Source organism: Dromiciops gliroides, chromosome 3 (genome assembly GCF_019393635.1).
Source record: "Dromiciops gliroides isolate mDroGli1 chromosome 3, mDroGli1.pri, whole genome shotgun sequence".
Taxonomy (NCBI): domain Eukaryota; kingdom Metazoa; phylum Chordata; class Mammalia; order Microbiotheria; family Microbiotheriidae; genus Dromiciops; species Dromiciops gliroides.
The window spans coordinates 355,180,496-355,194,929 of NC_057863.1; the positions used below are offsets into that span (position 1 = coordinate 355,180,496).

The 14,434-nt window shown below is 39.1% G+C and overlaps 1 protein-coding gene across 2 annotated transcripts in view; it reads right to left on the minus strand.

Moving 5' to 3' along the window:
• The window catches only part of LOC122748586 (tubulin-specific chaperone cofactor E-like protein), a 159,387-nt gene that overhangs the window by 75,706 nt on the left and 69,247 nt on the right, over nt 1-14,434 (minus strand). Inside the window, exons 10-12 of one of the 2 annotated variants that reach the window (XM_043994292.1) lie at nt 7,611-7,675; nt 3,475-3,608; nt 407-694 (exon numbers count right to left, since the gene is read on the minus strand). In XM_043994292.1, the coding sequence (XP_043850227.1) occupies nt 407-694; nt 3,475-3,608; nt 7,611-7,675 (487 nt within the window). Of the gene's footprint in view, nt 1-406; nt 695-3,474; nt 3,609-7,610; nt 7,676-14,434 lie in introns of those variants that run through there. The other variant, XM_043994293.1, reaches the window with a different exon arrangement.

A 14,434-nucleotide genomic window follows, 5' to 3' on the forward strand; every position in this document is an offset into this window, starting at 1 on the left:
TTAGCTATAAAAGGAACAAACTCTGAGGTTCCTAGATTGGTCACTAAACAATGTATAACCTGGGATAGTTCTCTGGACCTCAGTTTATTCTTCCACAAAATGGGCATAGCCTCTTCTAAGAGAAGACAACCGAAAGACTTAATTTAGACTTCCACAATATTTTGGGTTTGGGAAGACACATCCCCTTAAACATTGCGGCAAGCTGGACTGACTAAGCATGGTATTTCCCTCTCTGCTCCAGAAAGTGGGTGAAAAGCAAGACAATGATTATTATACAAGTAATCTGAGCTCCTCACTGAATTTCTGTGCTCTAGCAATAAAACTCTCTTTGACTGTTGTTAAAATGGGCATGGATTGGCTGTTAGAATGAGAATGGAAAAACAAAAAGGAAAATGTGGATTATTACAGGTGTGGTACTGCTCCCGCCATAAAATGTGACCTCCTCCCATGTCACAATGAACACCCAAATGGCAGAGAAGGTGGCCATGTCTTTGAAATATTTCCTGATATCTTTGGTGGCTCTTCTCAGGATCACAGGGTCCATGGTCTCTCTATAATAGATCTCTCCTCGAATTCCATTGTGAACATCTGCCCAAAATGGGGCGATGAAGGCCCGGCCATCTGTCAGAGGAAAAGATTCTGGGGTAAACTGGCTCACCAGCACATTGAAGGAAACAACCCCGTTATTATTGACCTACAAAACAGAAGAAGAGTTTCCTATGAGGGAATGAAAACCAACAATTGCAGTCACTCATAATGATAGACATCTCCTTAGTCATTGAATCAAAGACGGCTTTCAAATCACAGACTTGGCACCCTAAAACACCAATTCCCACCTTCCACATCAGGAGGTCTGTTTACTTTTCAGGCAATTCCAATGGCTTCATTTCACTTTCAATTTATAGTCAATTTCATTTCTCATTAATAATCAGTTTCATTTTTATGTTCCCTTTCCCATCTTTGTTTAAGCCCGTCATACATCACTGAGCTTGTGTATGTGCATACTAGAGAGACAAACAGACAGAGACCAAAACAGAGAAGCAAAGAGAGAGGAAAAAAAAACAAGAGAGGAAAAAATGTGAGAGCCCCTGTAAGACTGGATTCTCATTCTGCCACAAGAGAGGACTGTCAGTCAAAGAGAAATCAGCTATGCCCGGCCTCATCCAGTCGTCACTGCAGAATGAGCCATAGCCCATTGTAGATGAGCCATTTAGGTATCTTCTCTTGAGTTCTGGTCTCATACTGAGGGCAAAGGTGAAACCTTCAGGTGTCTGATTCTAGAATCACTTGTGCTCTAATGACTTCTTTCTAGAGTCACAATATAAACACCAAGCCAGGAACAGTTTACGCAGGGTATGTAAATGACTATCTACAGTGATTTCCTCATGATTTGCAAATGGGCAATTTATTACATTACCAAACCTTGCTGCAAATACACAAGACAATAAGCAAATTCAGTTTACATAGCACCCATAAACAACTCAATCTTTTCACGCATTTGTTAATATAAATGTTTATAGGGGGAGAGTCTTATGGTTATTGTGTGGATTGTATAATTTTACTTAGAGAAATTTCCTGTTCTAGGAACTTGTGAAGATTCCTCATATGGGAGAATATAATTATCTTCCTTCCTATTTCCTTATTATCAATCAATCGATATTATATGAGGTCCTTGCAGATAGGCTAATTTTTCTTCTTTGTATCCCCAGTGTCTAACATAGTGCTTGGCACATATTGATTGACTGAATGTCTTTTATCCCTTATCATATCGGCATGAACAATAGGCAAGATTCTAAAGGCAATCACTAAAGACTAGGCCAAGTATGTGCTAAAATCATTGGAGGAGGTGTGGGGGTGGGGGTGGGGGTGGGGGGGAAGGTGTGCATACCTTCTTTAGGCAAAAAAGATTACTGAGTACTTAGAAGTAACAAAGACTCATAAATTTGGACCTGGAAGTAGAAGTTATCTAGTTAAATGTTCTTATTTTTCAGACAATGAAAATGAGGCCCGGACATCCGAGGATCCTAAATTTAGACTTTAGAGACCATCTAATCCAGCAATTCTCAAATTGTGGTCCTTTGACCTCTGGGGGTACCTGAGATCCTTTCAGGGGGTTGTGAGGTCAAAACTATTTCCATAATAGTTCTAAGATGTTATTTGCCTATTAAAATACTCTTTTCTTCTTCACATCTGTGTAAAGCTGGGTTTTCTTCATGGACATTAACCAAAACAATGAAGAGCAGCAACAGATTGAATACAGAAGTAGATATGAGAGTCTAGCTATCTTCTATTAAGCCAGACATTCAAGAGATTTACAAAAATATTTAAAACATTGTCACTCCTCTCTAGTATTTTTGTTTTGGAAAATACAGTACTTTTCCATTAAAAAATTTGATTTATTTTTTAACACATAATGGGTATATTATTGTTATTTTAAAATGAATTGATAAATATTTTAAAATGTTACTAGTTTTAGGAAACAAGCATTTATTAAGTGACTACCAAGTAACAGGCAATATGCTCATCACTTTACAAATGGTAGGTGCTTTTACTGTCCTCATTGTACAGTTCAGAAAATGGAGGCAGACAGAGGTTAAGTGACTTATTCAGGGTCACACATCTACATAAAGTGTCTGAGGCCATATTTGGATCCTAAGTTGTTTCCTCCCCTTCAGATAACACCACTCTCCTCCAGGAGTGGTGGTGAGCAGGGAGGGACACAAAGGTACAATATGATTTGCATAACACCCATCCCAAAGCCACAAAGACTTATGCCACTGGGCTGACCTGCACTCACTTCACCATTTATCACACCATTCTTTCTGTCTGCAAACAGCAACCCCACTCGTCCTAAAACTTTCATACCAAGCAAATAACCCAGGAAAACAGGTGTCCAGTGCTCCCTTGACAACAGGGCCATTTGCCTGTGCAAACACACAGGTTTGGAGTGGGGGAGGGGGGGGGGAGAATGCTCAGACTTCTCTATAAGTATAGCCAGAGCAGCCAGGACTGTGGACTGCTTGGACACAGTTACAAACCCCACAACGCCATGGCCCCCCAAAGTGGAAGGAAGGCCAAGAACAGCAGCTGCCCAGAGTTTTCTCACACCCAGAAAAATTGGAAAAGTGATATTATTTTTGTTGCGGTTCACTGTATCTTTTCCCCCCTTGTCATGTAGCAGAAATAATGTTCACGGCATTGGGGCTGCTGCTTCCCTTCTGCGTTTAATCACCCACAAAAGCAATTTATTGCCCTGTATACTCCTCCACTATGAACATTAGCCATTAAATATACCTTTGACTTTCTTAATCATAAAACCTATCAGCTCATGAAATCTCAGAACTTGTCATCCGGCTGCTAATAAATCCTCTGGTCCTGGAGCATCAGAGGAGTATGTTTAAACTGCTTTCCTTAATGTCAGGGTGATGGAGAAGAAGAAGAGCAGTGTAACAGTTGGGCCGCTTCTCCACTTACATAGACAGTCCGATACGGAACTCCAAAGAAGAAAACTGGAATGGCCAACTTAATCTCCGATGAGCTTCCATCGTCAACTTTGGGGGTCTTGGTGTCATTCTGCCAAAATGGGTACATGAGCTCCCTGGGTTGCACTGTCAAAAGAGGAAGTGGTTAGATAGATGACTGTCCCCTTTGCACATCTGGCAAACTCCACCCCCTCCCAAAGTCAGCCTCTTCCGAGAAGCCTTGTTTACTCAACAGAAATCAGACTGCTAAGGAACTCACCTCTCTCTGACTTCTCGTCTTGGAAAATGGAGACTGAGAGGGATTTTTTTTTCACCTTGGGATGTCAGCTTCCAAGAGGAAAGATACATGTTTTCTGGATGGTCATTAGGACTTGGGAATATAGGTATTAACTGATAGAGCATTGTGAAATTATATACTTTTAGACATCTTTGAGGACAAGAGAACCACTTCTCTTTGCTCTGGACTCAATATTACTTTGGATTAACCCTGGATATGTTTTCTACACATTTATCTGTATACATGTTGATTTCTTCCAGTAAAGAGTATTTTCCTTAATGGTAGGTGTTTCTCCACCCCCGCCCCCCCTGCACCTAGGACAGTGCCTGGCACAAATGCTTGTGGAGTTTAATTGAATTGAATTGTCCATCTAGGATGGTTTAAGAACTAGTAGTCTGGAGGCTGGGGGCTGGATATCATGACCTCTAAGCCTGGAAGGCACTTCTAAGCCAAGAATATGTATGATTATGTACATGTTTTAGACCACTTCCTTCATAAAAGGATCACACAGCAGTTCACAGCAAGAAAGAAATGTCAGCTGGAATGTAAGCAGGAGCAGTAAGGGAGTGGAGGGTTTGTAGTAGTACCTGGAATGAGAATGACCCTGATTGAGAGTTAATCCTAAAAGAGGGCTCTCTGCCCATCTCTTTCAACAGGCAGACACAGAATCCTGCAGAGGTCAAGGGATGTTGGTCACTTATGTTAGAGCTTACTGGAAGGAGGTTGTGGCACTGAGCCTCTGCTCATCTCTCTGGCCAAGAGGTGAGAATCATTACAAAAAAGTCACCCCTGCTGAAATAGTAATGGCACCTTTTATGACAATCTGGCATCACTCCTAGAAGTTTCCCATCTAAATCCTGGCCAGGTGTGGCCTTGTTTACCTGGGGAAATGAGACTGTTTCCCCTGAGGGAATACTAATGGATTGCCAGCACCTAACCTGAACAATATGTTCCTTTGAAGTCACCTCATTGCCTTCTGCCTGCCTTAGCCTTTCTCCTTGTTTCCCTTAAGTCCTGACCAAAAAACAAAACAAACAAAAAAACAGAAAAACCAAACATTATCTTATCCCACTCTTTTTTCATATTAGGGCCCAAATCTATTTTGGGCTTCTAGCCACCATTCTTGAGACACTTCCTGGCTATGCTGTTGAAGTTGACAACCCATTCTTATGCTGTTCCTCTCTTCTTGGGAAAGGTCCCTGGCTCCACACTGATAGAGCCGATAGGTTCAGTCACATTTGGCCAGAACTATCTTGGCTCCTCTGGGAACCTTCTAGCTGAGAAGAACAACAGTTCATATGAAAGAGCCTAGTCAAAAGGCCAGAAAGTAAATGGTCTGCAGCTTGGAAAACTCTCAACTTTCCCTATTCTGGAACTGACCAGACACTTGGCTAGTCTCTTTCAATGGGCCAACAGTGGTTGACAGGGAGAGCTAGCCAAGCCAACAGCCTATATTCACCATTTCTCTGACCCTAGGCATTTCTGGGAAGTTAACTAGCATTGTAAACTTTGGGAAACTCAGTCAGTATTCAAATGTAGGAGTATGAAACTAAAACACTTTAATATGGGAAGATTTCTCAACTTCTAACATTTAGGAAATAACTGAGTCCTTCCAAGGTTTTCTTTTAAATGTGTTTAAGAAAGTAAATGGGGGGCGGCTAGGTGGCACAGTAGATTAAGCACTGTCCCTGGATTCAGGAGTACCTGAGTTCAAATCCGGCCTCAGACACTTGACACTTAGTAGCTGTGTGACCCTGTGCAAGTCACTTAACCCCCATTGTCCCACAAAAAAAAAAAAAAGAAAGTAAATGATTAGTTGAAGGAATTCCCAAAGTCTTCTGGAGAACAGGTTTCAATCGGTCCATAGTACCCAGAACACTCACCAAAAATGTAATAAATAACAAATGACATTTATATAGCATTTTACAGTTTACAAAGCACTTTCCTAATAACAACTCTGTGGGGTAGGCACAATCAGCATTCTTGCCCCCATCTTATAGATGGGAAAATTCTGCTAATGATAAAGGAACTCTTCAAAAGAAATCTTTAGAACTATTTTGCCTATTTATCCTTTCAGGTGAACTCCTTGGGAACCAAGTCCAAAGTAAGTTCCCATGCTCAGTTAACATGGAAAATGAGCACTCTGATAGTGCCTCAGACAGCACAAAGTAACAGTACAAAGTATTCAGGCATCATATGGGGGTGGAGGTGGATGCTATCCCCCATTGTGTCCCTAAGCTCTGCTTGAAAAAAAAAAAATAGCAGACTGCGACCAGAGATTTTCTACAACTCTACTCCTAATGAATTTATACTTGTCTCTTAAGGTTGCTGATATTCTTTCTTCACACGTGGAGAGATGTTTTGGTCCTAATGATTTAGAGTGGAACTTTCTGCTACATGGAAGAGGGAAACATGCCCTGTAATGTGGACAATCAGTCAATGTCAAATCTAATAACAATACTAACAAGAACATCTGGAAAAGTTGGTCACAGTCTAGGCACTTGTTGAATGAATAGTGCTACAAAGTGGGTCAGGCTTAAAATACAATCACTGCCACCTTAGAGATATGAAATTAACTCTGTCTTCCCTTCAGGTTATAAAAAAAAAGCAGGTTTAATAGTACTGCAAATCAGTGACACAAGTTAATGGAAGAGTCAGCGTGAGAATTCTCTGGGCTACCATCAAGTCCCTGAAATTAAGACTGACTATTTCACTGTAAAAACTGCATTTCCCAGGGGCCTCCCTTCCTAAAGAAAAGGGTACAAAGAGGCGGGAAGGCCTGCTTTTGAATATAATTTCACATTATTATTATTTTTTTTGGTCACAGCATCAATTCTGTTTGAGGTTTCCAAAACAACACAAGAAAAAAATGATGGGGTTACATAGGTGTTCTGGTTATCTTAAACAAGCAGACATAGTATAATCATGTTTTATAGACAAGGGATAAGGAAAAAAAGACATAAGGTTGCTTTTCAAATTTCTGTACAGTTTTTTTTTTCTGATTTCAAGCTTAAAATTTAAAGAAATGTCATGGAAGACATAGCACAAGGGAGAAACAGATATGATTTCCTTTCTAATGGACAGTTTTATAAGAGAAAAGTTGGGGATCAGTAAGATGCAAGACTTTTCTCTTCTACCTGGCATTTCCTCTCTGTGGTCTGTAACACAGGAATTTATGGAACTCTCAGAATATTTAAAAATTCTGTTTGGGTCATTACAAGGAAAACCTTCAAGTTCCTTATGCCAGAAATCCAGTGAAAGAAGTTGAATCTCTATTATATTGGTGGTGTTAGTTTGTACCAACACAGACAGTTATTTCGTGCATACTTAAAAAAATAAAGTACTGAATCTCAGAGACCAAAAGACCAAAGAAGTTATCTCATCCAATATCTATCTAAACCAGAACCCCCTCTATAGAAACTCCAGTGAACTGTCATCTAGTCATAACTCAAAGATCTCCAGTGAAAGGAAACCTTCTACCTCCACTTGAATTATTATAAATGTATATTTTACAACACACTAACAGGGAAACCTGGCCTCATAATATGTATTATGTTGGAACTTTTTAAAAAAGGAAAAAAGTTAATAAGCTATAATTAATTAATCAACAAACCAACCAACAAGCATTTATTAAGCACCTACTATGTGTCAGGCATTGTTCTAGGTGCTGGGTATACTAAGAATAATTTCTACCCTGATACACTTTTAGAATTAATGTCGGCATTTTCTGTTATATCTGTAGGCACATAAATATACACCTGCATTTAAACACATGGTACCTTCAAGAGCTTCATTATTATGAGTCTGGGAGTATGTTAATCAAGAGTGCTAAGAAAGTCAGGAGTACTCACCTTGGTGCTGTACAAGTGTGAAGATGAAAGAGACCCAAATTCTAAGTAATGATGAATAATTCATCCTGGAATTTTAAAAAGAAAAAGAAAAAAAATACCCATAGGGCCCCAGTAAATAGAGTACCAGATGCGCTTAGTGGTAAATCCCTGGGCACATCAAAACCGCCGTGTAAAAGCTTCCCATAACCACATCTACCATTATGAATCAGGTTAAAATTTCAGGAGAGGTGGCAGGTCCCTGTAAGTTCAACACTTTACTAATGAATTAGAGCCCTCCCCCCTTGCCCCGATGACAAGAAGCTAATTTGAAAGTATAATAGAATCATTCTAGTCTTAAGTGTAAATTGCCAGGTATGGTATGGAATCAATGAGTGCTCCAAGAGAGGCGGAAAAGGAATCTTCAATGCAAAAACCATTATTAATAAATAGCACCTGATGAGAGAGAGCCATGTCCTTCTTGAATCCTAAATAAAAACTCTGCTGATCCTCTGTGAGGTACACTGTTTTTAGAATTAGTGGTTTTCCATTGTGATACACTAAAAGGCAATTAAAATGAGATGGGCTTCTCTGGTTGGAAAGATTCTATGTTTATCATTTAATTCCTCTGCAGCATGGAATCAAACCCTCATTTAGAAGTTTTGTCCAGGTACAAAGGCAGCATACACCTGTCTATTTCTTTTCTACTGAGAAATCAATGTTATATTGTGATAATATGTGTGTGTGTGGGGGGAGTGCACATGGAGGGAACATTAGGACCTTGCCTTATAAATTATAATAAAAAATGGAGTCTGGTACATTTTATTGTAATAGAACTAATACCACTAAATGAATCCAAGGACGATCAATGGAGAGCAAACACATTTGTTTTCACTTTTGCTCCCATTCATTTAATGCCAAGAAATTTCCTCTACATAATAGTGAGGATATACTGAGCTTATGGGAGTTTGCATTGCATTATGGTGCCAGCACAGATGCCCACCCTTAGTTGTATTCATACACATTTATAAGAATTTAAGTACATACATATGTAGTGGAATCTGTTCAACACAACCTTGCAAGGACACTATGACTTTGATGTATCATAGCATTTAGTTCACAGTGCTAGTCTAGCCCAATTTCATAGGCAAGCAGCAGGTACAATCTATGAGAAAGGCTTCTATGGTCTATTTCACGGTTACCGAAAACACATTCCTAATGCAAACATATCTTAAATGGTCACTTTGGCTGGAACTGGTACCAAGACTCGAACAGAAAACACATACAAGCCTAAACAAAGATGAGGCACAGGTTTAGACAGTACCAATCACGATTTATGTTCATATTCACATTTCTCAGTAAAATTGTTAACAAGATGGAAAAAGTGCCACTAACCTGTTCTGTAGAGACTGGAGGAATTGAGTCAGAAATATTAAACCAAATCTTGGTAAACCAGGAAAAAATTAGGTAAAACCGGAATTCATGTCAACTCTCCCCTACTTGATGCCAATTATTTCTGATTACTGAAATGATGTCTGAATCTCTGACTTGCTCACGAAACCAAAAATTCAGTTTGTCTTGTGCTAGAGGCAGATAAGTATTGAATTGCAATCACGTTTTTTTTCCTATTGATTAAGGAAAAGTAAATCTAAAGATCAGTTTCAGGATTGCGTAAAGGGGTTCTTTTCCTGAAAAACTAAACCTTTTTTTTTAAAAGTAGATTCAGATGGAAATGTCAGGTACTTGGAGCTGAAACCTTGGCCTTTTTTGATCAGAATCACTTTGCACTGGAAAACACAAAAGACCCCCTCCCTCCCCAGCCCCTAGACCTTTGTACCCAAAAAAAAGCACCTAGATAGAGTTACAGAATTAGCATCAATGGGCATGGGAGGAAAACACACAACTTAGTTGCTGCCCCCCAAATTTAAAAGAAGTTGATTTCTGTTTCTCTGGCCAGTTGCATATATAGACTATGCTATTTTATTTTTTACAGGTATACATAAAGTAGTAAAAGAAATCAATATGGTTCTTTCCCAAACTTTTCTAGGTTTAATTTCTTACCTTTTGTCTGACTCGTCAGCTTTGGTAAGACAGAATAGTTTACAGGCAAGGCAAAGCAAAGGTGGCCATGTCTGTATGGTTTTCATATCCAAAAAAGTATACTATTTTTTTTCCCCATTAACCGGAGACACATGGCAAAGTGTCTACATTCTGACTACATAGTAGATGCTTAATGAATGTTTATTGGATGAATGAAAGAATCATCTTTAAAGTTAGAACACAGAGCATAAGTGGGTGTGGGTATTGCCAGCAAAGTGACAATGTGCAGACTCAGATTTGAAAAGTGATCCATTCACCAGACATCTAGGGTATGAGAAGGGAAAGGATGAGTTACTCTTTAGCCACACTCAGTCTTTATTCTGAAAGTCCATGATTAAAAAAAGAGAGCCACACTATCACATCAAAAAGCTATTTTGCAATTCAATGCAAATTTTACTATGAATTCCAAATCCTTCCCTGGACAAGATTTTCCATTTCAATTGTATAAAGATAATACTTTGGTGCAAAATGCCATTTTGACTCATTTGGTAGGGAAATGGAATATTTTTTTTGTTTGTTTGTTTGTTTTGGGGTTTTTTTTTGCAGGCAATGGGGGTTAAGTGACTTGCCCAGGGTCACACAGCTAGTAAGTGTCAAGTGTCTGAAGTTGGATTTGAACTCAGGTACTCCTGAATCCAGGGCTGGTGATTTAACCACTGCACCATCTAGCTGCCTGGAAATGGAATCTTTAAGTGACAGTTTACTTTGTGTTTTCACTCTAAAAACCTTGAATGGCTAGAACCAATGTAGGTAGATTCATTTAATTCTCTTTAACACTGATGATGTTGGAGATGTGCTTGTGAATCCCAGGTGACATTTCATTAAGGGCTTGTACACCAGACAGATACTAAAGGTTTTTTTTTTCTTTTTCATGTTTTTGGAAGTTGGACCAAAATCTTAAATGCATCTGGATTCATCCATACCCCACCTTTAGTTTTCAGTTGATGGAAGCATCTTGCTATAAAATAATCGGTTCCACTAAAAACAACAGCAATAACAACAACAATACTGTTAGTTATTGCCATAGTCTTATTTCTTCAAAGTTGATTTAACATTCTTGACCTTTAGGAAATTCAATTTTGTTGTTGTTCATTTTTTTTTTCAGTTGTGTCTGTCTCTTTGTGATCCCTTTTGGAATTTTCTTGGCAAAGATACTGGAGTGGTTTGTTATTTCCGTCTCCAGTTCATTTTACAGAAAAGGAAGATGAGGCAAACAGGGTTAAGTAACCTGTCCAGGGTCATACACCTAGTGTCTGAGGGTGGATTTAACTCATGAAGATGAGTCTTCCTGCCTCCATGCCCAACACTCTATACACTGTGCTACTGCTATGAAGCTAAATATCATGTGGGCACAATAAGAGGCAATCTAGTTTAGTTGATACATGCCTACACTTGGAGACATGAGACTAGAGCTTTAAATTTTGGTATTCAAATTCATTAGGTTGCTTTTTTGTTTTGGGGTGTTTTTTTTTTTGGCAGGGCAATGAGGGTTAAGTGACTTGCCCAGGGTCAAACAGCTAGTAAGTGTCAAGTTTCTGAGGCAGCATTTGAATTCAGGTCCTCCTGAATCTAGGACCAGTGCTTTATCCACTGTGCCACCTAGCTGTCTCCCAAACTTATTAGTCTTAAGACCAGAGGCAAGTCAACAAACCTTTCTGAGTCTCAATTTCTTCATCAATACAATAGAGATAATATTATCTACCTTTCAGAGTGCTTTATAAAACCTTAAAATGCTAAAATGTCTATCATCATTCTCTGATTCTATAATATCAGGGCAGTTCTCCTTGATAATTTCCTAGAATATGGTGTCTAGACTCTTTTTCTGATCATGACTTTCAGGCAGTCCAATAATTCTCAAATTGTCTCTCCTGGATCTATTTTTCAGGTCAGTTGTCTTTCCAATGATGTATTTCATATTTTCTTCTATTTTGTATTCTTTTGATTCTGTTTGACTGATTCCTGGTGTCTCATAGAATCATTAGCTTCAATCTGTCCAATTCGAATTTTTAAGTCATTGCTTTCTTCAGTAAGCTTTTGCACCTCCTTTTCCATTTGGCCAGATGAATTTTTTAAGGAATTGTTTTCTTCAGTCAATCCTTGTGCTTCCTTTTCCAAGCTGCTGATTCTTTTTTCATAATTTTCTTGTGTTGCTTTCATTTCTCTCCCCATTTTTCTTCTACCTCTCTCAACTGATTTTTAAAATCCTTTTTGAGCTCTTCCAAGAAGGTTTTTTGGTCTTGAGACCAATTCATCTTCCCTCTTGAGGATTCACATGTAGGCAATTTGAGAGTATTGTCCTCATCTAAGTTTGTGTTTAGCTCTCCCCTGTTGACACAGAAGCTCTCAATGGTAAGAGCCCTTTTCTGTTTCTTACTCATATTGCAGCTTATTTTTTTTTGAAGTTAAGGTCTGCTCCTGGGGCACAAGGGCCACTGTTTCAAACTTCTTATACTGGGAGATAGGGGCTGTGTCAGTGGCTTTCTACTCTGGGGCCTCTATGGCTTGTGGATTTCTCACCACCCTAGGCTTACTCCCTGAACTTGCTGCAGGTACTGGGATGGCCAACCCCAGTTGTGTCTATCCCATGGGTGGTCCCTCAACTGGCAGCCTGCCCTCTCAGCTGGTGCTGGCAAATCTCACCACTGGCCCACTGCGTCACCAGATCAAGGTACCTCAGTTGCTCCACTGTGGCCAAGAGCCTCGTGTTGACCTGCCCAGACCCCCTCTGTGCTGCACTGTGCTGTGAGCTGTGCTGCATTCCCCTCTTGCCCAAGTGAGACCAACCTTTCATGAAGTCTTCTAAATTACTTCAAGTTGGAAGGTTATGTCTCTCTGTCTTTTTGTAGGTTCTATAGTTTCAGAATCTGTTTAGAGGCTTGATTTAATGTTGTTTTTGAGGGAAACTTAGGAGAGCTCAGGCAACTTCCTGGCTTCTCTCTGTCATCTTGGCTCCACCTCATGGGTCATTATCATTAACAGCGAAATATATTGGATGGCAATCCCAAATCAGAATTTCTTTGGGGATCAATGTGAGCAGTGAGTTTAAAGAGAGGCTGATCTAACTTGCCATCTCCTTGACTTAATTAAAATTTCTAATTAATATTTTATTTTTCCCAATTACATGTAAAGACTATTTTTAAACATTCACTTAAAATTTTTTTGAGTTCCAAATTTTCTCCCTTTATCCATGCCCTTTCCCCTCCCTAAGATGCTAAGCAATTTAATATAGCTTATACATGTGCAATCATGCAAAATATTTCTATATTAGTTGTGTTGTGAAAGAAGAAACAGACTACTAGAAAAAAATAACACAAAAAATAAAGTGAAAAAATAGTATACATCTCCTAAACTTTTTTTTAAAAAGGCTCTCTTATAGTTATTCCTGGACCAAATAAAATCATCTGTGTTCCCAGGGCAAGTGACAAAATCTCTTATCTTTAATGGAAGACATGTGAAGTAAGCAAAGATTTCTGCTAGCACTTATTAGGGAAAAAATAGTGGCAGAAACACAAGCTAACTCTAGAGCTAATCCTAGTCTATCTCCTGAACACCAGTCCCCACAGCACCAACTGTCTATTGGACATTTCAACCTGGATGTGCTCTAGGCAGCTTAAATTCAATATGTTCCAAAGTGTCCTTATCATATTTCCCTTAAACTCACCCTTTTCTTGAATATCCCCATGACTGTTGAGGCCATATCCCTGGTGTCATCTTTGACTTCATACTCTCTGTCTATATACCTCACCAATTGCCAAATCTTGTCACATCAATCTCCACATCTCATATATTTCCCTTTTTCTTCAGTTATAGCCCCTACTCTAATTCAAGCCCTCATCACTTCTTACCTGGACTATTGTAATAACTCTTATGAAGAGTCCCTGCCTTAGGTCTCTTCCTTTTTCAATCTGTCTTCCACACTGGGGTGAAATTATTTTCCTAAAACTAAGGACTGACTGGTGTCACACACATATCTCTCTCAGTCAACTGCTATGGCTCCCTATTACTGATAGAATCAAATAAAAACTGTTTTGTTGGGTACTTAAAGCCCTTCCCAACTTGGTTTTTTCTACTTTTCCAATATTCTTACACATGACTCACCCCTGCACTCTGTACAGTTAAATCATAATGGCTTATTTGCTGTTCTTTACAAATAACACCCCATCTCCCATCACCATGCCTTTCTACCAGCAAACACTATGCCTAGAATGCTCTTCCATTTAACCTTGCTGAAGACATCTAGGTTAATACTATGTGAATTGGAGTCAGAAAGAACTGACTTGGAATCCTATCTCCAAGACTAATATTTGTGAGACCAGGGGCAAGACACTTAGCCTCTCAACTTCAATTTCTTTATCTGTAAAATGGGGATAATAATAACACCTACCTCATACTACCTCACTGGATTGTTTTAAGGAATAAACAAGATAACTTATGTGAAGTGATTTGCAAACCTTAAATCACTATATCGATGATGATGATGATTGATAGTAGTAGTAGTAGTATTTCTATGTCTTAGAATTCATGAATTCCTTCTGGACATCTCAAATGCCACCTTCTGCAGGAGGGTTTTCTTGCTTTTTCACCTTTCACTCCTCTCTTCCCCCTCCATCCCCAGCTGCTGGAGCCTTCCCCTTCCCTTTCATCCACTCTGTATCTTGAATATACCTATTTATAGGTATGTTTTCTCCCATGATTAGAATGTGACCTCTTTGAGAACAGGGGCTATTTTTTTTGCTCTCAAATTATCT